General features: G+C 42.5%; 1 protein-coding gene across 1 annotated transcript in view; it reads right to left on the bottom strand.

Moving 5' to 3' along the window:
- The window catches only part of LOC132350438 (FERM and PDZ domain-containing protein 2-like), a 61,484-nt gene that overhangs the window by 21,169 nt on the left and 19,381 nt on the right, over positions 1-20,934 (bottom strand). The window contains exons 10-14 of the mRNA XM_059899627.1: positions 19,950-20,100; positions 19,177-19,315; positions 13,810-13,965; positions 6,622-6,807; positions 41-188 (exon numbers count right to left, since the gene is read on the bottom strand). Coding sequence (XP_059755610.1) covers positions 41-188; positions 6,622-6,807; positions 13,810-13,965; positions 19,177-19,315; positions 19,950-20,100 — 780 coding nt within the window. The remainder of the gene's footprint in view (positions 1-40; positions 189-6,621; positions 6,808-13,809; positions 13,966-19,176; positions 19,316-19,949; positions 20,101-20,934) is intronic.

Raw genomic sequence — 20,934 nt, 5'->3', positions numbered from 1 at the left:
AGCCAAATATCTCGAGGTTGAGAAGATAGTGTCTACTCACCAGTTGTAACTCCGGGAGAGATCGTCTGAGCATTAAATCCATGCTGGGCACAGCAGAGGCCCAGTAAATATTTAGAGGTCTTGGCTGAATCAGTGACAAACATGTGCTTTTTCCCAGTGATGCTGCTTGTGATGATGAACTTCTTTCGCTGAGGGAAGCAAACACAGACTTTAATATATCGATCATTCTCACCTATCCATTGAAGCACAACTATCCAGAAAATAGCCAAATGCTGGAGCCGTCAGTTGGATACCAATGTACTAGGCATCCAGAAGTGTGTGGCCGATGTCTGACTATGGCCCAATATTTTTTCTTAGATTAAAGACAACCCCTGTTTTTATTTTTTCCTTCATTCGTAAATCAAATGTTTGTTATTGGGCAATTGCTATCTGCCAAGGAGTGTGCTAGGTGAAAAGAACATGAAATGAGTTCAGTACAGGCTTAGCCCTCAGCAAGTAGTGCATTGTGAAAGGCCATTAAATACACCTATAGTTTGCATTGTCCAAATGCCCAGAAATTGAAGGCAAAATCTCAGCTTGCATCATTATAGAAAAGATAAAAGCACATCTGTAGGCGCATGTTTCATGCTATTATGTGCCAGGCCCTGTGCTAACTCCTTTCTGTGTATTAATTCATTTCATCCTCGAAGCTACAGAAGGAGGGAGGTCCCATCATTATCCTTATTCTACAGATGAGGAAGCAGATGGAGACTTCTGAGACTGCAGCAGGAACTGAGGTCACATCACCAAGAAACGCTTTCCTACATTTATACCTTCAAGGTCCATGCACAAAGTGATAATATTTGTACAGCTCACTGTGATAAACTGGAGAGGATTATCTATATAGGGTTATCTATATGGAGTTTCCAGGAAAAAAATCCATAAATTTTTGCAATATAAAATTCTAATAAGAACAATAAAATACAAAGTAATAGAGATTATATTAGATATGAATTTATATATAACTTCCAAATAAAATCTCTATTCTACATATTTCAGTAAGAACCTTGAGCTTGCTCCTATAAAGATAACTTTATAAATACAGGGTTTGTGCTTGAAAGGGCTCCCTGAACCTCTTTAATGCTGATTCCTTTTAATTCATGATAGTCACCATTCCTAAGAAACTCCATTCACACAGTCAGATATTAACAAAAGACAGATAACTATTCATTGCTTTTCCTCTAACTCCTTTTTATCATTAACCTAATTTCAGACAATTTGAGCATTCTCTAAATACCCTTTTCTTATATTAACAAATGTAATGTTGAACCTATACTAATGTGAATGGATTCTGAACCCAATTGAACTATACTATATCTAGTATTTTTTTTTATATAATGTGTTTTCTCAAACATTCATAGATGCTGTCCTACTAGCCTTACTAATTCTTCCTTAGTATTCAAATTATAATAATGTCTAAATTCCACTAGCTAATCATTTTATCCACACTTTTCCAAAGTTGAATATTTGCTTAGAATCCATCTACTTTTCCAGTATGCATTGATATGCTTTCATACAGTCCTGACAATTTTATATCAAGTTCACGCAGGTATTAAACATTTTAGATAAGTCATTTTTTAAAACTGAATAACTTGGGACTTCGGTGGCACAGTGGTTAAGCATCCACCTGCCAATGCAGGGGAAACGAGTTCAATCCCTCGTCCGGGAAGATCCCACATGCCGCAGAGCCACTAAGCCTGTGTGCCACAACTACTGAGCCTGCTCTCTAGGGCCCGAGAGCCACAACTACTGAAGCCTGCACACCTAGAGGCCGTGCTCTGCAACAAGAGAAGCCACTGCAATGAGAAGCCCGCGCACCACAACGAAGAGTAGCTCCCGTTGGCCCCAAAAAGAGAAAGCCCGTGCGCAGCAGCAAAGACTCAACGCAACCAAAAAAAAAAATTAAATAACTGTTCTTGAACAAATCTGAAAAAAGAGAATTGTTCACACACATGCGCCACTTCTTTCTTTGAGCTCAAAAACTCTTGGCAAACTCTTGTCCTTTTGGACCTCAGTGCCCTAAGGTATCCCAGAGAGTGGAATTTCGATCTCATTTCTTGGCATGAAGCTGAAAACAGTCTTGACTGTAGCGGTTTGGATTTTTTTCCATTTTGATAACATCATTTAATGGGAAATTCATATCTGTAGGCCAACTTTCACACAGGCAAGCTGCTCTATGAATAAGATGATGTATAACTTGAATCCCAGGGTTTTCAGCACAAACATGAAAAATGTATTTACATCCCTGCTGTTGCAGAACAAAAATACTTGGTGCTTCTGTAACATCATGTTTGTTTCTAAGCATGGTTTTACTATTTCAAATATTTCATCCCCAATAGTTTTATTGTTGCCGCTGTTTGTTCACAGGCTGGTCTCTTTGTTTGGTTTGATACATCTTTGCAGAATAATAAGATTCTTCCAGACATAGGCGGATGTGCCCTGAAGCTAAGGAAGTTGAAGTCCCAGGCCTCTACTTGGGAAGGCCATTTCCTGGGAGGGACCTAGCATATTTTCTTGTGTTCTTGTAAAATGTGGAAAGTAAGATGCTTTCGCCACAATCTGTTAAGACCACTGACTCTTCTTTCCACTGCAACTCAGTCTCACTTTTCTCACCATAGGTAACGTTGCATGGTGGGGAAGCAGATCTCACTAAGGAGAAGTTGAGATAGGGCTACATTTAGTGTAGATTTAGCGGGATTTATTTATGCGGTTTGCAGTCTCTTCTGCAGTAGTTTATTGCCAACCATCCCAGAATACTCCTTGCATTGGACCGACTCACCCAAAGTCTCAGCATAAAGATATAGGGCCAGTGGCCATGTGAAATTGACTGTGCCCTACAGTACCCAGCCCCAGAAGTATGCGGTGTCAGCACTGGAGGGGAACAAGGTTTAAAATACACAGAGCCACAATATCAAAAAAAACCAAACAACCCAATTAAAAAATGGGCGGAAGGCCTAAATAGACATTTCACCAAAAAAGACATACAGTTGGCCAAGAGGCACATGAAAAGATGCTCAACATCACTAATTATTAGAGAAATGCAAATCAAAACTACAGTGAGGTATCACCTCACACCAGTCAGAATGGCCATTATCAAAAAATCTAGAAACAACAAATGCTGGAGAGGGTGTGGTGAAAAGGGAACCCTCCTGCACTGTTGGTGGGAATGTAAATTGATAGAGCCACTATGGAGAACAGTATGGAGGTTCCTTAAAAAACTAAAAATAGAACTACCATATGACCCAGCAATCCCACTACTGGGCATATACCCTGAGAAAACCATAATTCAGAAGAGACATGTATCACAATGTTCATTGCAGCTCTATTTACAATAGCCAGGACATGGAAGCAACCCAAGTGTCCATTGACAGATGAATGGATAAAGAAGATGTAGCATATACATACGATGGAATATTACTCAGCCATAAGAAGAAACGAAACTGAGTTATTTGTAGTGAGGTGGATGGACCTAGAGTCTGTCATACAGAGCGAAGTAAGTCAGAAAGAGAAAAACAAATACCATATGCTAATGTGTATATATGGAATCTAAAAAAAAAAAAAAAAAAATGGAACTGATGAAGTGGCAGGGCAGGAATAAAGATGCAGACATAGAGAATGGACTTGAGGACATGGGGTAGGGAGGGGGAAGCTGGGGCGAAGTGAGAGAAGCATCGACATATATATACAACCACCAAATGTAAAATAGATAGCTAGTGGGAAGCAGCTGCATAGCACAGGGAGATCAGCTCGGTGCTTTGTGATGACCTAGAGGGATGGGATAAGGAGGGTGGGAGAGAGGCTCAAGAGGGAGGGGATATGGGGATATACGTATGCATATGGCTGATTCACTTTGTTGTATGACAGAAACTAACACAGCATTGTGAAGCAATTATACTCCAATAAAGATGCATATAAATAAATAAATAAATAAAATACACAGAGCCAAAGGCCAGTCTGAGGGAAATATTTTCAATTATCAGAAATGAAAACCTGTAATTTAATTCTCAAAAACACCTAATTAAGTGGAAGTTTTATCTTATCAGGGATATACTTTATAATTGTATATACTGCCTTATAAATACAGCACACAATTTTCTCTTTTTTTTGATAGGAATCACACAATATGGAATGTATTCGATTTTCCTGTGTTGGTAGCATTTAGAAACCTACAGAGGCACTTCAAAGAGCAAATATGTCTCTGCCGCAAAGCTGCATGTTTTATGCATCTCATCAACAATAAAAACAACTTTCAATCAGCCATGCTAGAAGGAAGACTAAATTAGATTTCTCTTCTCTGTAGAGAAAATATTACAAAAGTATCATCCTATGGAAAAGTAATCAGAGGGTACGCCACCAAAAATTTGAAAGGAAAAAAAAAGAATTATAGTGTTTATCAGGGAGTTCATTAATAAGAATATTACTTTTTTTGCTTTTGCGATTTTGCAGTAGCTGTTCAAGTTTTTTTTTTTAATTCACAGGTTGTGGTGATTTCTTTTCTCATTCTAAATGAACATTCACTTTAAAATCTTGTTTGTGTTTGGAACTTTGCTTCCTTGTTCTTGAAGAGAGCCCTACAAAGCCTGTATTCTCCCAGATTTCAGGCATTTCTCTCCAGACATTTTAACTACTGCTAATACCCAAGAACAGTTACTAACATGGGAAGGTTCATCATTACACAATGAATGCTTTCTTGATTGAATAATCTTCTGAATTGATGTCTCTGTCATAGATGGGCTGCCAATGCACCTACAAATTATATTCATTGAAAAATGGCATTTTCCTCTATTTCCTTTGTTACTTCTCTCCAGACTGACAAAACAAATGTCTGCAATTGTCTGGAGCATTCCGGCTTCCGCTATTAATTAAGCAAATTTGAAACCAGCTTCCTGAGCTCATTCTCGTATTGTTCGTGGAGTTCCCATTTTGTGCTTGCAGAAGTGTGAAGAGTCCAAGTCATTTTCTGTGTAAGACGCCTGGTTTGTGGCAAGCAGCTGGTGACATTACTTCCCATGATGACTTTTCCATAAAAAAAAGGATATTTATGCTGAGGAAGAGACTGGTCATCAACATGAAAATTCTAATTCGTGACAAGGGTGTTTTTAAGCTACTAAGTTTGTTTTGTGAACCTGATGATTTTCCAGCTTTAATCAAGAAATTGTCTATTGTCATGGGGAAAATAAATATCTGTAAAAATTAAACCAACTTAAAAATAAAATACTTAAGGGGACTTAAATTTTATGTCTTCAAAAAATTCTATTTTTCAAAATTACTTTGTAGGTTGTCTGCATTTCTACAAATGTTTTAAAAGAAATTACACTGAGAATTTTGAACAATTAAATATGAGATAGAGAAAATAGGAAGTAATATAATAGCATTGAATAAATTCAATAATTAAAATTCTTCAAATAATCTTTCAGTTGAATTAAAGTTATTTGAGTCATTAAATTTCTGAAAAGTTCACAGAAATAAATATCAATTACTTTTAGATAAGGTCAAAAATATTTGGGAAAAAGTCAGTTTCCTGATATTATAAAGGCCACTTTAATAAAATTATGCTCAATTATTATTTATTTTTAGATGTCAGCTTTTTTTCTAAGGAAAAACAATACTTTATTATGAAGTTCTATCAAGAATCACACTTTAACAATACGTCAACTTTAACAGCCAAGATGGGAGAAACACAAGAAACACTGAGAAAATGAATAAAATCAATTATGTTCTGCTTAGGAAACTTTAACATTAGATAATGATAATGAAAACAAAAACCAAAGAATCAGATCATGAAAAAATATCTCGTTAGTAGGAAAAATTTTAAAACCACAAGAGACAATTCAATAGAAAGTAAAACTAAAATGTTTCCTGAGCCACAAGTCAAAGAACTTCATGTTTTATAATGAAATCATTGCTGAAGTTATGGGATACTGACCCACAGGACAGGCAGGTAGATTAGCTACTGGAGCATTCTCTGCTATGGTGACACACATAATGTTTTTGATGTCAAATTTATTGTAACTGAATTCAAGAAAATGGTGTTCAAATGTTATTTCAAACATTGTACATTTAATAAGGTTGTTGTTTTGTTTTGTTTTGTTTTGTTCAAATGGCTGACAAAGGTTTGCACACTTGTAGTCCATGGGAGACAGGCCAGATGCCTCGGTACAATGTGTGCAAAGGGAAAATTAAAATACAAGGAAAATGTTTCAAAAGCATGCAGACTCCATTGCACCTACTATACACTCTCCTCCTCCATCCCCCACCTCCAACCTTGCTCTCAACATCAATAGATTCCCCAAATTAAAAGAACTTCACCCAGAGGGAAAGTGTAGTCCTTTAGGCCAATGGCTGCCCATGGGGGTGAGGGGGAACTAGGTGACGGATGGCAGAGAAGAAATGGCCTCGTGGGGACCCTCAAACCCCCTGGTAGACTTCTTCCAAATATGTAACAGTCATCAGAGTACAGGTTAGCTGACAGGCTGTGAGCTTACCTTCTTAGGAGAAGATCACCTTACCTATCGCTCTTTAAAGGGATAACAGATCAAAGAAAAATGAAGCATGGGTCATAATCAACTGAGTGACACTCACATAGGCCAAAATCTTTTCAATTTCTCTCCACTGAAACCGTGAAGTCGCAATTCTGCTGTTGTTTCTCACTTCGTACACTATGACCCCCTTGGCACAGAGCCCCAAGGCCATCTCTCCTCCTGGCCTTGTCTTCTCTGGGAGAACTTGGTAAACCAGCACACCATATTCCGGGAGCTGCTGAGTCACCTGGAATGAGAAAAAGGCCAATTAAGAAGAGACAGGCACATTGGTCTAAAATAATGGATTTCAAACCATTCCATGAAAAAAACACCTTCACGTATGTTCTGAAAAAAAAGAGTAGGATTGTCAGATAAGTTTAGGAAACACTGAACTAAACAGATCTCCTTACTATAGAATTCCTCCGTACCTCTAAGTATGATAGTGTTTTTCTATTTTATTAACCCAAGGAATCCTTTCCTAATGAAGTACCTTAAGACACTTGGAACACAGTTATTATGAAAACGGTACAATAGAGTAAAAATATTCTGAACAAAGTTGTAGAATTCAGACTCTCTTGAATCATCTCAATGTAAAGAATCCTTTTTCCCAAAGTCTACTGCAATACAATCCGGTACGACCCCTTCATTTTACAGATGGAAGAACTGAGGCCCAGGCACAGAAAGCAAACTTCCAAATGGTTAGCATCACTGTTAAAGCAAGATGAGCCATGAACATCCTGCAGAGAAAATGACCAATCACTGGCACTTCTCACCACGTAGCAGTGCTTTGGTGGGGTCCCCACAGCACAAGATCTGTCTTCAGTTTACCAGTTTAGGAGATGGAATTTTGTCAGGGGCATGAGGGTCAATCAGAGCTGGGAACTGCATCAGGCCAACCAAAATCTTAAGAGGCTGGAGTATAAACCTAACACAAATGTTTTTATGTCTGAATGGTAATCATGTCTCTATTCTGGTCTCTACCATCTTCATCTTCACCTGGAAGACTCCAGTTTTTACCAAATGGTTGATGTACCTCAGCTCACAGCAGGGACATTTTTCTCCAGGCATTTGAAACCCTCTCAGAAGGGTTTCACTGGTGAGATCTGGTATCTCATCTCTACCCCTGAGCAGAGGGCTCTATGTCCTGCCTAATCTCTCTCATCCCCAGGTGGGGTCACAAAAATGAGGACAAATTATGGCTTTTGAGAGCTCCTTTCTCAAGCTCTTTGCTGACCTTTCTCCTTCTGCTGATAAGTAATCTGTGCAGATAGGTTTCACTGCCTTCAAAGCCTACAGCTCTTCACATGATCTTCATTGCATTTCTGGACCCTGAACCTCCCCGCTTTGTTTAACTTTGGAGAGACCCTCTCATTGCCACTATCATCATCGTCATCATCATCATCCAAAACAATATTTGTTGGACATTGGTGCTGAAATATCCAATGGCCAGACCAGGCATGTACTTAAAGTACGACAAAGCAGGGCCATCCCAAAACAATTAGGTAAATTCTTTTAAAGAATTTGATGTGATACAGCAAAGGAAACCATAAACAAGATGAAAAGACAACCCTCAGAATGGGAGAAAATATTTACAAATGAAGCAACTAACAAAGGATTAATCTCCAAAATTTGCAAGCAGCTCATGCAGCTCAATATCAAAAAAACAAACAACCCAATCCAAAACTGGGCAGAAGACCTAAATAGACATTTCTCCAAAGAAGGTATACAGATTGCCAACAAACTCATGAAAGAATGCTCAACACCTTTAATCATTAGAGAAATGCAAATCAAAACTACAATGAGATATCATCTCACATCGGTCAGAATGGCCATCATCAAAAAATCTAGAAACAATAAATGCTGGAGAGGGTGTGGAGAAAAGGGAACCCTCTTGCACTGTTGGTGGGAATGTAAATTGATACAGCCACTATGGAGAACAGTATGGAGGTTCCTTAAAAAACTAAAAACAGAACTACCATATGACCCAGCAATCCCACTACTGGGCATATACCCTAAGAAAACCATAATTCAAAAAGAGTCATGTACCACAATGTTCATTGCAGCTCTATTTACAATAGCCAGGACATGGAAGCAACCTAAGTGTCCATCGACAGATGAATGGATAAAGAAGATGTGACACATATATACAATGGAATATTACTCAGCCATAAAAAGAAATGAAATTGAGAATTGAAATGAAGTGAGGTGGATGGACCTAGAGTCTGTCATACAGAGTGAAGTAAGTCAGAAAGAGAAAAACAAATACTGTATGCTAACACATATATATGGAATCTAAAAAAAAAAAAAAAAGGTCATGAACAACCTAGGGGCAAGACGGGAATAAAGACGCAGACCTACTAGAGAATGGACTTGAGGATACGGGGAGGGGGAAGGGTAAGCTGGGACAAAGTGAGAGAGTGGCATGGACATATATACACTACCAAACGTAAGATAGATAGCTAGTGGGAAGCAGCCGCATAACACAGGGAGATCAGCTCAGTGCTTTGTGACCACCTAGAGGGGTGGGATAGGGAGGGTGGGAAGGAGGGAGAGGCAAGAGGGACGAGATATGGGGATATATGTGTATGTATAACTGATTCACTTTGTTATAAAGCAGAAACTAACACACCATTGTAAAGCAATTATACTCCAATAAAGATGTTAAAAAAAAAAGAAAAGAATTTGATGTGATAGTTCAAAAAAAATTTAAACCATTAATGTAGTCATCATCAGAATAGAGATGCCTTTGTTAGACTTGCTTACATTTTTTAAATTGTTTAGTATTTATTTTAATTTTTTAATTATATAGAGAGGGATATGATACTGAAGTACTTGGAGCCACAAAATTCTTAAAATGGTAAAGTGCCATTCTGTAATGGAGCAGGACCCTATGGGGCCTTCCTGGGACAGACACACACACAACCTCCCCATGTCTTCCGCCTGCCTCTTGTTTGTAGAAAAACTTTAGCTTCCTAGTCCTTCCCCGAGTTCCAAAGAATACATTTAATCAGACAAGTGAGAAAATGCAGAAACGAAGGAAAACAGTCAAGCAAGACAATTTAATAAGAGCCGTTAAACAAAGTTAAGAACGTGTAATTCCTCCTCAAAGGCTATAGATAATATTCTGAGCCATATCCTTTGAGCTGTTTTGCAGATACTGAAAGCCCCACCAGGAGGAAGAAGTTAACTGTATGCTGACCACCACCAGCATGTAGACCCCCAGACTGGTTGGAACCAGAAGGTTGATGATGGTGACTCCCAATTACCTCACTGCCAACCAATCAAAAGAATGTCCATGATTTGATCACACACCCCACAGCCCTCTCCCTCACCCTGTCTTTAAAAACCTTTCCCTGAAAGCCATCAGAGAGTTCGGGTCTTTTGAGCATGAGTTGCCCATTCTCCTTGTTTGGCACCTGCAATAAATGCTGCACTTTCATTCACCACAACCGGGTGTCCGTAGATTGGCCTTACTATGCACAGGTGAGAGGACTAAGTTCAGTTCAGCAACAATTCTAAACATTTTTCATGCATTTATTTCATTTAATCTTCACAGTAATCATAAGAGATAGGTGTAGCTACCTCTTTTCAAATGAGAAAATGGTGGCACAGGAAGCCTAAGTAGTCTGTCAAAGTTCCCACTTAGGAGCCAGGAATGAAAAGATGAGTCTGTTTTCTTCTGAGTCTTCACTCTTAACAACTAAAATACAGAGTTTCCATAAAGTCTGCAAACATAGGTAAATTTATGTAATGTCGTCAAGGGCATCTTCCATCTGTAAAATAAATAATATTACCTATGTCTCCATGCTTTACTAGGGAATCTTCTGTGGCACCACTCCTCCTCCACTCTGTGCTGCTACTGCTGACTTTCCTCTCTGAGGGGCACCTCATCTCCTTGTGCTTAGGGCCATCTCACCGTTTTCCCCTGATCCCTACAGTGAGCAGCAAAGCTGAGACTGGACCCAGGCTCTCCTGGCTCCCAGCCCACACAGCACCCTGGCTGTACTAAAAATTGTTGGAACAAATGGATTATTTCCAGATATTCTTCAAGAGATTTACAACAATTTATATCCTTTGACCCTATCATTCCACTTCTGGGAATCTGTCCTAAGAAAATATACTAAATGATCAAGACAAACCCTTGATCAGAGCAATGTTTGGTGCACAGTTGCAGAGTTGGGTTGGCAGGACTAGTTTCCTAAAGGCAGTACCACCTTAAAAGGGATTATCAGGCAAGCTTTACAAAGGATATTTACAAAGCATTTGTAATTATCTGGGAAATGCATCTGTTATAACACTAAGTGGGAAAAAACACAGGGTACAACCAGTATGATTTCAACAGCAAAAAGAAAAGAAAAGAAAATATTTTAACAGCATATGGCAACCCCTAGTTATGTGGAAAGATGGTTCCATGGTTGAAGAAGTTTGGAAAACACTGAGTTAACCTTGAACAGGTTGTTCTGGGACTAATATGCTAATATAACTGTGAATCTTGCAGACAGAGTATGTTATTTAGCAGTACCCAAACTGGACTTCTGCCAAGTCTCCTTCTAGTGTGAGATGATGAAATAGCAGAATTAGTCATCAGTGAACCGGAGGCCAATAGGCGCCATCTGATAATGGAAAAGGGAGCCACGAGGAGCTATAATTAAACAATACAGTGACTGTTTATGGAGTAACTGGGCTATGTGCTGGGCTCTGGGGATTCAAGACCCTCTGGACATTTACAACCTAGTAGAGAGGACAAGAAGTGAACAAAATGACTGCAGTGTAGAGTGTCAGAAATATATACCAACAATGTTTCAAATGTTCTTAACCTTCGACCCTGTAATTCCACTCATGAGAGTCTATTCCCAAGAAATTAATCAGAAATGCAGCTAAAGACTTATGTAGTAAAAATACTAACCTCAGTATTGTTTAAAATAGTCCCATATTTAAAACAATTTATGTGCCAAACAACAGAGTACTGAGAAAAAATTTAGGGTACCCCATGTGTTGACTCAAAATAAAGTTTCAAAATTTTAGTGAGATGGGATTATAAAAAAACACAAAACTGACTATATAATATAAACCCAATTTTAAATATATATGCATGTACACATGTGAATGCACAGAGAAGGATGAATATACTCAAATGTAATCGTACTGTCTCCAGGGGGCAGGATCATGAGCTAACGTCTACTTTTATAATCATGGAGGAGAGGGCTTGTTTAACAAACACTAGCCGTAACAAGAAGGGTCACAATGTGGTCTGGGGGTTACCAAGAACTCTCTAGTCCATGTGTCTGTACCGTGGGCAGGCCTAGCATCAGCAAGCCCAACCAACAACTGTGGGGAACCACGGTAGGTGTTCCTTGAAACTGGTAAGATCGCATACAAATCAAATCTATTTAGTGTTTTCCATCAAAGACTAAAAAAAAGTTTAGAGATTACCATACTAAGTGAAGTAACTCAGACAGAGAAAGACAAATATTATACTGTATCACTTATATGTGGAATCTAAAAAATAGTACAAATGAACTTATTTACAAAACAGAAACAAACTCACAGACATAGAAACAAACTTATGATTACCAAAGGGGAAAGCAGTGGGCGGTGGGGGGGGGGGTAGATAAATTAGGACTATGGGATCAACAGATACACACTACTATATATAAAATAGAAAAACAGCAAGATTGACTGTAGAGCACAGGGAACTATATTCAATATCTTGCAATATCCTATAATGGAAAAGAATCAGAAAAAATATATATCAATATATGTATATAACTTAATCACTTTGCTGTACACCTGAAACTAACGCAATATTGTAAATCAACTATACTTCGATTAAAAAGCAAAGATATGCCCTAAAGAATTTCCTGCATTTTTGCTTACAAGATGGTGGCTTCCTTTACAACCACTTGTCATCCTTCAACCAGAGGAAGGAGGGACACAGTGAGCCCAGCACACTAAGCCAGGGCCTGGGCAGAGGCGGGCCAGACATCGTCTGCCTGCAGGAGCCTCTGCAGACCTGAGTCCTTAGTCTCTCCGCTGGCTCTATGGTCCTGTGGCCACTTTCCATCAGATGTTTGCTGATGGCTTTGAAGTCCCCACTTGTCTCTCGTCAAGGGAATGCTGCATCCCCTTAACAAGGAACGCACATGAAGTCTGGATAATGGAAGACAGTGAGCGCCTTTCTGCCCGGGCTTCTCAAATGAGATGCTTGAGAGTTTACACTGTGCTAGGTGTTGCAGACAATTCCAAGTGACTGACCAAAAAAAAATGGACAGACCTCACCTTGGCAGTTCTGCTTTCAAATGACTGTCTCTATCAAAGGCAAGAAAACACAGAATATTTCTACCCGCTTCAGGAGACTTTTGTACAAAGAAATGTATAAATCCTGGAGTTTCCTTTTGAAACTGATCCCCAGCTCTAAAGGCCCCACCAGGCACATCACCCTGGGGAAGCTGGGGGGCCTCCTCCCACGTGCCCCCAAGCTCTACCTGCACAGGCACAGCGGCCATTTCCTCCCACCCTGAAGTAAAGTAACTGGTACTGTTATTGTTCTCATTGGGCAGTTATCACAGTGTTGCATGCCTCTGGGTACCCATCTGTCCTCCCGACAAGACTTGGGACTCCCTGGGGGCAGGAAGCATGTCCTTTCTGTCTCTATTTGCTACTGTGCTTGGTCCACTGCAGGTGTAAGTCGTGGAGTGAGCAAAAGCTATTCGTCGGAGGCTCTGTGTGTCCACAAACATAAGGGACTGAAATATCACTGCTTTTGCTAAAAGGCCAAAGAAAGAGTAGACCAGAGCTGCACCCATATGTATGGACCACACCACCTGTGCTGTGCTGAGAACAGTGCCCGGAAGGCTGCAAACTTGAAGTCTTCCAATGGCTTTGCTTTTGGCTCACACGCAAGTTTTTTACTTCAGTTGTCAGAAATATCTCTATGAGAAATGTGGTCTCCCCCCACTCACTGAATAGTGACTGTGAGCTCCAAGATTGAAGAAAGGCCCTGCCATACCCACCCCAGCCCAATAAATCTTACCTATTTGGGGGGATCATTTCCAATGCCATCTGCTTCCAAAAGTCTCTCCTTGCCCCACAGGGCGATGGAGCTTCCTTCCTCCCAAAGGCTCAAGTCCCTTGGTCATACTTCCTTGTGGGTCTGAGCACATCCAGCCCCAGAGAAATCTCTGGAGGGGATTGCCGACTATGTGCCCTTGAACACTGATACACCCTCTCAAGAGTCCAAAGGCCTCACCCTCAAGAACTCCAGCTCCGCATCCTCTCCCCAGAGCACAGGACTTAGACGGTGCAGCTCTGAGACTTCGACTTGGACCCGGAGAGCCGTCATCCTCTCAATCAGACTTGCGGGGATGTAATCTTCAACTCGAAAATAGGCTTTACTCTCTACCTGCTGGAAAGATGCAGAAGAAAAGAGGTGCCACCAAGATGCCTTCTATGGGACTCTGAGCAGAACAGAAGCCTGTCTGCTCCTTTAAAGTGCCCACTGAGATATCATTTCCTACCATATTAGAGGCTGGGCCAAACCATATGACAGGACAGAAGGGAGAGAGGAAAGAAGCCACCTGTTTTTGCGCCCCTTCTGTATGCCACGTGGTGCCCAGAACACATTAGCTCTTTCTATCCTCACGGTAATCCTATGAGGACAGTATTATTATTGTCATTGCCAAGATGCACAAAATGAACAAGAAAGGAAGTCATTCAACAGGGCCAAGGTCACACCACTTGTAAGTGACAGAAAGAAGATTTCATCCCCCAAAGGCCTCACACATTCCACAATGTCACTCCACTTCCCAAAAGGCACAGTGAAACCATGGCCCTAAAGCTTTGTTTCTATGTATTCATTTAGCACTTCTGTCTGCATGTGCTACCAGTACACTGTCCCCTCTCACAAGGGAGGTCTGGGCTGTGGCACCGTCTCTCCACAACAAGGTGATCAAGAAGTTGTCCCCTGAACAAGAGAAGATCTGACACCCACACCCTGCCCCAGGCCAGAGCCTACATCAAGTCTACTCTTCTGGGAACCTGAGGCTGCAGCCCACCAGGAGCTGCAGGAAGATCGTCATGACTCAGCATCACTTGCTGTCTGATGCTAGGTTCCCTGGTACAGACTCCAGGGCAGAGAGAGGTAGGCAGATGTTTTGGAGGCATGGTCTCAGGGTTCACTGTAAGGAATGAGGAAAGTTGAGCTTGGCAGATGGAGAAGCTGACCCTTCCCTGGTATTCCTGAATCAGCCCATCCTAGTCTCAGGAAGCCCCTCCCAGTCTAATCTTGGGCAAGACAGGTCCCCACAGCTGAGGACAACTGCCCATGAGGGAGGCAGCTGGGAGCCGGGAGCATCTGGCCTTCTTGGGGCTGGGATTGGGCAAGTCGGTCTGATGAGGGGGTCTGAAGGGAACAGCACAGCATTCACTACATCCCCATGCTCCTGGTGTGGCACAGGAGTCCCCATGTAGCTGTGGACTGAGAATCCTCCAGCCGAGGGCTGGCCCATGCCACTTCTGAGCTCAGCTCAGAGACACAAAGGGAAAGAAATTGCTCAGCAATCCAGTGCATAAAAAAGCATTCAGAATGCTATCAGAATGGCCAAAATCCAGAACACTGACAACACCAAATGCTGACAAAGATGTGGAGTAACAGGAACTCGCATTCATTACTGGTGGGAATGCACGATGGTTCAGCCACTTTTAGAAGACAGTTCTTCAATTTCTTATGAAACTAAACATACTTTTACCATATGATCCAGCAATCATGCTCCTTGGTATTTACCCAAAGGAGTTGGAAATGTATGTCCACACAGAAACCTGCACGTGGATGTTTACAGCAGCTTTATTCATAGTTGCCAAAACTTGGGAGCAAAAGAGGTCCGTCAGTAGGTGAATGAATAAATAACCTCTGGTACATCCAGACAATGGAATATTATTCAGCACTAAAAGGAAATGAGCTATCAAGTTGAAAAGACATGGAGGAAACATAAATACATATCATTAAGTGAAATAAGCCATTTTGAAAAGGCTGGATGATTCTGACCTTGTGACATTCTGGAAAAGGCAACACTATGGAGACAATAAAAAGATTGGTGGTTGCCAGGGGTTGGGTGGAGAAAGAGAGACGAATAGGTGGAGCACAGAGGACTTTTAAAGCAGTGAAACTACTCTGTATGATACTATGATAGTGGATATATGTCATTATAAATTTGTCCAAACTCATAGAAGGTAAAACACCAAGAGCAAACCCTAATATTAACTATGAACTCTGGGGGATAACAATATGTCCATGTAGGTTCATCAATTGCAACAAATGTACCACCCTGGTGGAGGACGTTGATTGTGGGGGAAGATATGTATGCGGAGGCAAAAGGGTATATAGGAAATCTCTGCGCTTGCCACTCAATTTTGCTTTGAAACTCAAACTGCTCTAAAACAAGTCTACTAAGCTTTTTTTTAAGTATGTAGGATCTTTGACCCAGCATCTCATTGCTAGGACTATGTCCTAGAGAAGTCAGCATGAAACTAAAAAAACTCCAGCACAAACATTTATTTCTATGTCACTTAGGTTAAAAAGAAAGATCAGAAGCAACTGGAACAATAATAATAGTAGTTATTACCACTCACATGGTACCTCTAGGTGATGCCCACCGGTGAGAGAACAAATAAGTAAACAAAGGTCCAGCCCTGCTGAGGCATACCACGTGGCTATCCCAAAAGCTCATTAGGAAGGCCAGGGGAAGACATACTAAGGAGTGAGAAAGCAGAATGCAAATCGAATGTGGCAACGTTTACAACTGCATAAAATCCCTGCGTGTGGTCAAAGGCTGGAAGAGAATGCACCCAGAGGAAAGTTGTTCTACTGTAATGATGTGATTAAGGAGATTTATTTTTGTACCAAATTGTCTTTGCCTCCCTTTTTAAAATGCAAATGTAATCATGTTACTTCCTGCTTAGAATTCATCAGTGGCTCCCAATCTTTCACTACAGTGGTTTCTAAATCATGGTTTCTTTTTCCAGCACCAGAACCATTTATCAAACAAAATATCCACCCCTTAGGAGGGCACACGAAGTTTCTCCTGGATCTGACTGGCAGTGCCACCCAACCTCGCAGCCTGGTAGCTAAGGCTGCCGTGAAATCCCTGCAGAGCTGGACGGGCCAGCCTCCTCCTCCTGCCCACTCAGTGACCCAGACACAGGGAGGGGCTCTCCCCTCTGAGACCCCCTAATGCCCTTTGATGTGCCCACCGCAGTGCCTGGCACATAGCGAAGCAAGGCCCTAAAAGTGAGTCCTGGCTGTGCTCTCACTAGCTTACCTAACCTCACAGAGGTGCAATTCTTCTATAATGCAAATAGAAATAACACCAGCTTTGCAGGGTTGACACAGGCTTAGATGATGCAAGCATGGAGGAGGCCCTCCATAAATTAGGGCTGAGCGAGTGGCTGCACAAATGAATGGGTGTGTGTAATCTGTTGCCTTTATATACACACACACACACACACACACACACACACACACACACACAGAGAAAGGGAAAAAGTCTGCCTTTGGAGGCCACACAGGGGCAGCAGAGAACATCTTGGAACCACACTGGTCCCCAGAGCAGCTGGAGAGGTTGAGGTTAGGCAGGATCTGGGGGAGAAGCTAGAGGTGAAGGATGAGATTGGGCTAAGGCAGGAGCTAGGTGTGGCCAGTCAGAAACTGGGCAGGCCAAAGGCGCAGGGGGTCGCCAGAATTGGGCGCCTAGAGTCAAGTCTGGACCCCTGGAGCCTCGGGGCAAGTGATCCCATAAGAAAGGTCTGGGCCTGCGTGTTCCCAACTGCCTTCAGTGGACCTGGCCCACAGTTTCCACCAACTATCAGCCCTAGAGTTAGGGTCTTGGGTTAAACATCGTGTCTGAATCCATAGACTGAAAGTTAGTCTTTGTTTTGTTTTATAGCAGAGCACTCCTGATTCTGGGGTAGGGGAAGGGAAGCTTGCAAACAGCAGTTGCTACATGCCGGGCCTCATACGTACGTCACCACCTTCCACCCTTACAGCAGCTTTGACCTACTACTATTTCCATTTTGCAGGTGAAAAAGCCGAGACTCAGAGAGACAACGTGCCCAAGGCCACTTAGCTACTTAACAAAAGAGTCAGGGTTTGGACCTGGTTTCCGTCTGACCCCAAAACTCAGGCCCACTCCTTTGCTCCATAGAGCCTAGTAAGGGCAGCCCAACACTCTGCCCCTGGAGGCTGCCCTCCCTACCGCCCCAACCTGCACCCCACCCGTCCACATGAGCTGCACACAGGGCTGGACAAGAGGCTGCAGCTAGGATGGTGACTGATTCACCGGGGCACCCCTGGCTGATAGCACCATCCATGTGCCTGGGCCCTTCTCCTCCCAAGACCCCCTCCCCACAAGTAGCAGTACAAGGGCAGGAGGGAGCTGGCCTAGGCATGGCTAGCACCCCAGCTCTGGGGACTGAGGAGACAGCAAGGAGCTCCAATGTAAGCAGTGACAGGCCTGGAGGCTTGTCAAAGGGGCAGGGAGGGGTTCCGGGGGCCAGGCCAGCCCTGGGAGACTGCCTGCCCAGGACAGGGGCGTGGGTGGTGCCAGGAGGAGAAAGTGAAGTCTCAGTCCTTGTGGACTGAAGTGGGAGCAGGGAAGGGAGGGTCAGAAGGACAGGGTGTTGGGAACTGAGCTACATTTCCCTGACAAGCAAGCTGCTGACTCCCCTGATGGATGACTTTTATCCACAGTGTTATCCAGCCAGGAGCCTGTACTCCATTCGTCCATCCACTCCTTAGATCAATGCTCTTGAGCAAACTGCCTGTGTTTGAGACACTGCTTTGGTGCTGAGGAAATGGCAGAACAAAACACACAAAACCTTTACCCTCTGGTGGATTCCATTCTAATGGAGAGACCTACAGTAAGACTGATGAGGAAATGGATACACTATGCTGGGTGGTGAAAAATGCGAGGGGACGAAGAAGGACTTAGAAGGCTCCAGACATGGTGGCACCTTCTGAAGATGTGCTAGGAGGAAAGCAAGATGATATTGGTGTAGTCTGAAACGTATTTTTCAAACTGCAACCTGCAATCCATTAGTGAGCTATGAAATCAATTTTGTGGTTCATAGCCTGCATTTATAAATTAACTAGAATAAAATAGGAAATACCAATGTGTATCACATATAGAAAGGGTGCATCTGATTTCCTAAACTTTTGCCTCAGTTCTGTTACATGGACACATGTGTACCGGTTGGGTGGTAATGTCTGTCATTTTTTTTATCAGGGGTTATGGCACAAACCATTTGAAAGCCAGTGATTATGAGAACGCAATAAATTAGTAAATTACTGTTTTTAGGCAAGACCTCAGATTAGAACTACATTACAATGTATAAACTTGACCTGTTGATCTTTGTATCCCCCAGAGTCTAGCAAAGAACACTTGATGGTTGTTTGTTGGATGAATGGATGGATGAATGAATGGAGGGATGCAGTTTACCCCAATCTCAGCGGTTGATAGGTGCTGAAAACACAGGCTCAGTCTTCACATTTCTAACTGTTCCCCCCATCCCATAATTGCTTCTCCAGTGACCCCACCCAAGGGACCTCGGTCTCCACCCCTACCTCCTCTGGGTAACTGCCAAACTCAGCCTGCAGGGCGAGGACCCCCAGCTGCAGCAGCATCTCGTCATTGCAGTACAGTTTCTCCTCCAGGACGTCTCTCCGAAGCTGCAGGTAAAATTGGTGCCTTGTCCAACTGTGCCTGGGAAAGAGATGCAGGAATAAAGGTCACTGGAATGCTGAGGGCGAGGGAGACCACTAAAGCCTGGGAAGCAGAAAAAGGAGAGAAGATGAGATACAAGTCAATAGAACCCAGAGGGCAATGCCAGTAAGACAAGGATGGTCTCCTTTATCCACACCGTGCTTCCTGTTACTCATTGAGGTCTACTCTGTGTCAGTCATTTCCCACAACCATGGAGGTGTTTGTTCCTGTGGTTCAAGTGAGAAAACTGATGTTCAGTTAGATGGTGTTTCTAGTAAGCAAAGGAATAGAGACAGTGATCCAACCCCAAACCAGTGACCCTTTCCTCGAACCCTCATCACTGGGCTGCTGGGAGGCGGGGCATGTTGGGGTCAGGGGAGAGAGAACTTGACCTTGACTGGCATATGTTTGAAACAAAAGGGTAAGTTCTCATTTTGACCAGGGCCTGTCCCCAAACACTGACTTTTCCCCCTTTTCTGTCATATTGGAATCCAATCAACAGAAGATCAGCCACAGTAACTGTTATTTATACGCACATTAGTGTGTCAAGCACTTGCCTACCCATTATCTCTAATGTCAGCTTGGATGTACATAAACACCTTAAGGAACAAACAAAGAAGTTTGCAGCACTCACTGGAGCAGCCCACAGTGACTGACAAAGAACTTTATTCTCAGAAAGAGTGTGAAGGTATCCGGGGAGCTCTTCTTCTGGGGCTGCTCACTCCAGCCTTCGGGGGCTATTTTGCACAACCTGGTTTCAACGTCCAGGAAAAAGAACTCTTTGCCTGAAATGGAAGTAGAGAGTATTTAGAGGGAAAAGCAGTCGGTCAGGCACCACCCCTCAGACTCACAGCCCTGAGCTCTGCCCGGAGGGTCAGACAAGAGCCAATTGAGTACAGGAGAGAACAGGAAGCAAGTCATCTGGATAGCTAGTACCACAAGACCTTTGTTGGGTCCATGAGGGGCCAAGAACAGGGGACAAAGAGGAGAGCGTCAAGGAAGAGAAACTCAGCACCCAGAGGAGAAAATATGATTATTTATCTTAGAGAAGATATCATTTAACATCTGCCTCCCAGCTACCATCTTATGGAAATAAAATTAAAAAACAAAGAGCTGAGTATTTATTCCATTTCTGCCATGGGCCAGGTGCATCAGCTGGACCATGCCCACATCTCCCCAGCCAGAGTGTTATGGACTGAATGTTTGTATCCCCCAAATTCATGTATTGAAGCCCTACCCCCTGCAGGTGTGATGCTATTTGTAGGTGGGGCCTTTGGGAAGTAATTAGGTTTAGATGAGGTCATGAGGGTGGGACCCCCATGATAGGATTAGTGTAATAAGAAGAGGAAGAGACCAGAGCTGGCTCTCTCTGCTATGTGAGGACACAGTGAGGAGGTGGCCATCTGCAAGCCAAGAGGAGGGCCCTCACCAAGAACATGACCATGCTCGAAGCCTGACCTTGGATTTCCCAGCCTCCAGCACTCTGAGAAATAAATGTCTGTTGTTTAAGCCACTCAGTCTACAGCATTTTGTTATAGCAGCCTGAGATGACTAATATAGGGCATAAGTGGAGTCACCTTTGTCTTTTGACCTGAATGTTGCCACCTTGAAAACTCCAC

Source organism: Balaenoptera ricei, chromosome 16 (assembly GCF_028023285.1).
Source record: "Balaenoptera ricei isolate mBalRic1 chromosome 16, mBalRic1.hap2, whole genome shotgun sequence".
Classification (NCBI taxonomy): domain Eukaryota; kingdom Metazoa; phylum Chordata; class Mammalia; order Artiodactyla; family Balaenopteridae; genus Balaenoptera; species Balaenoptera ricei.
Note: the sequence above shows the minus strand (reverse complement) of the source record. Positions and strands in the feature narration are given on the sequence as shown.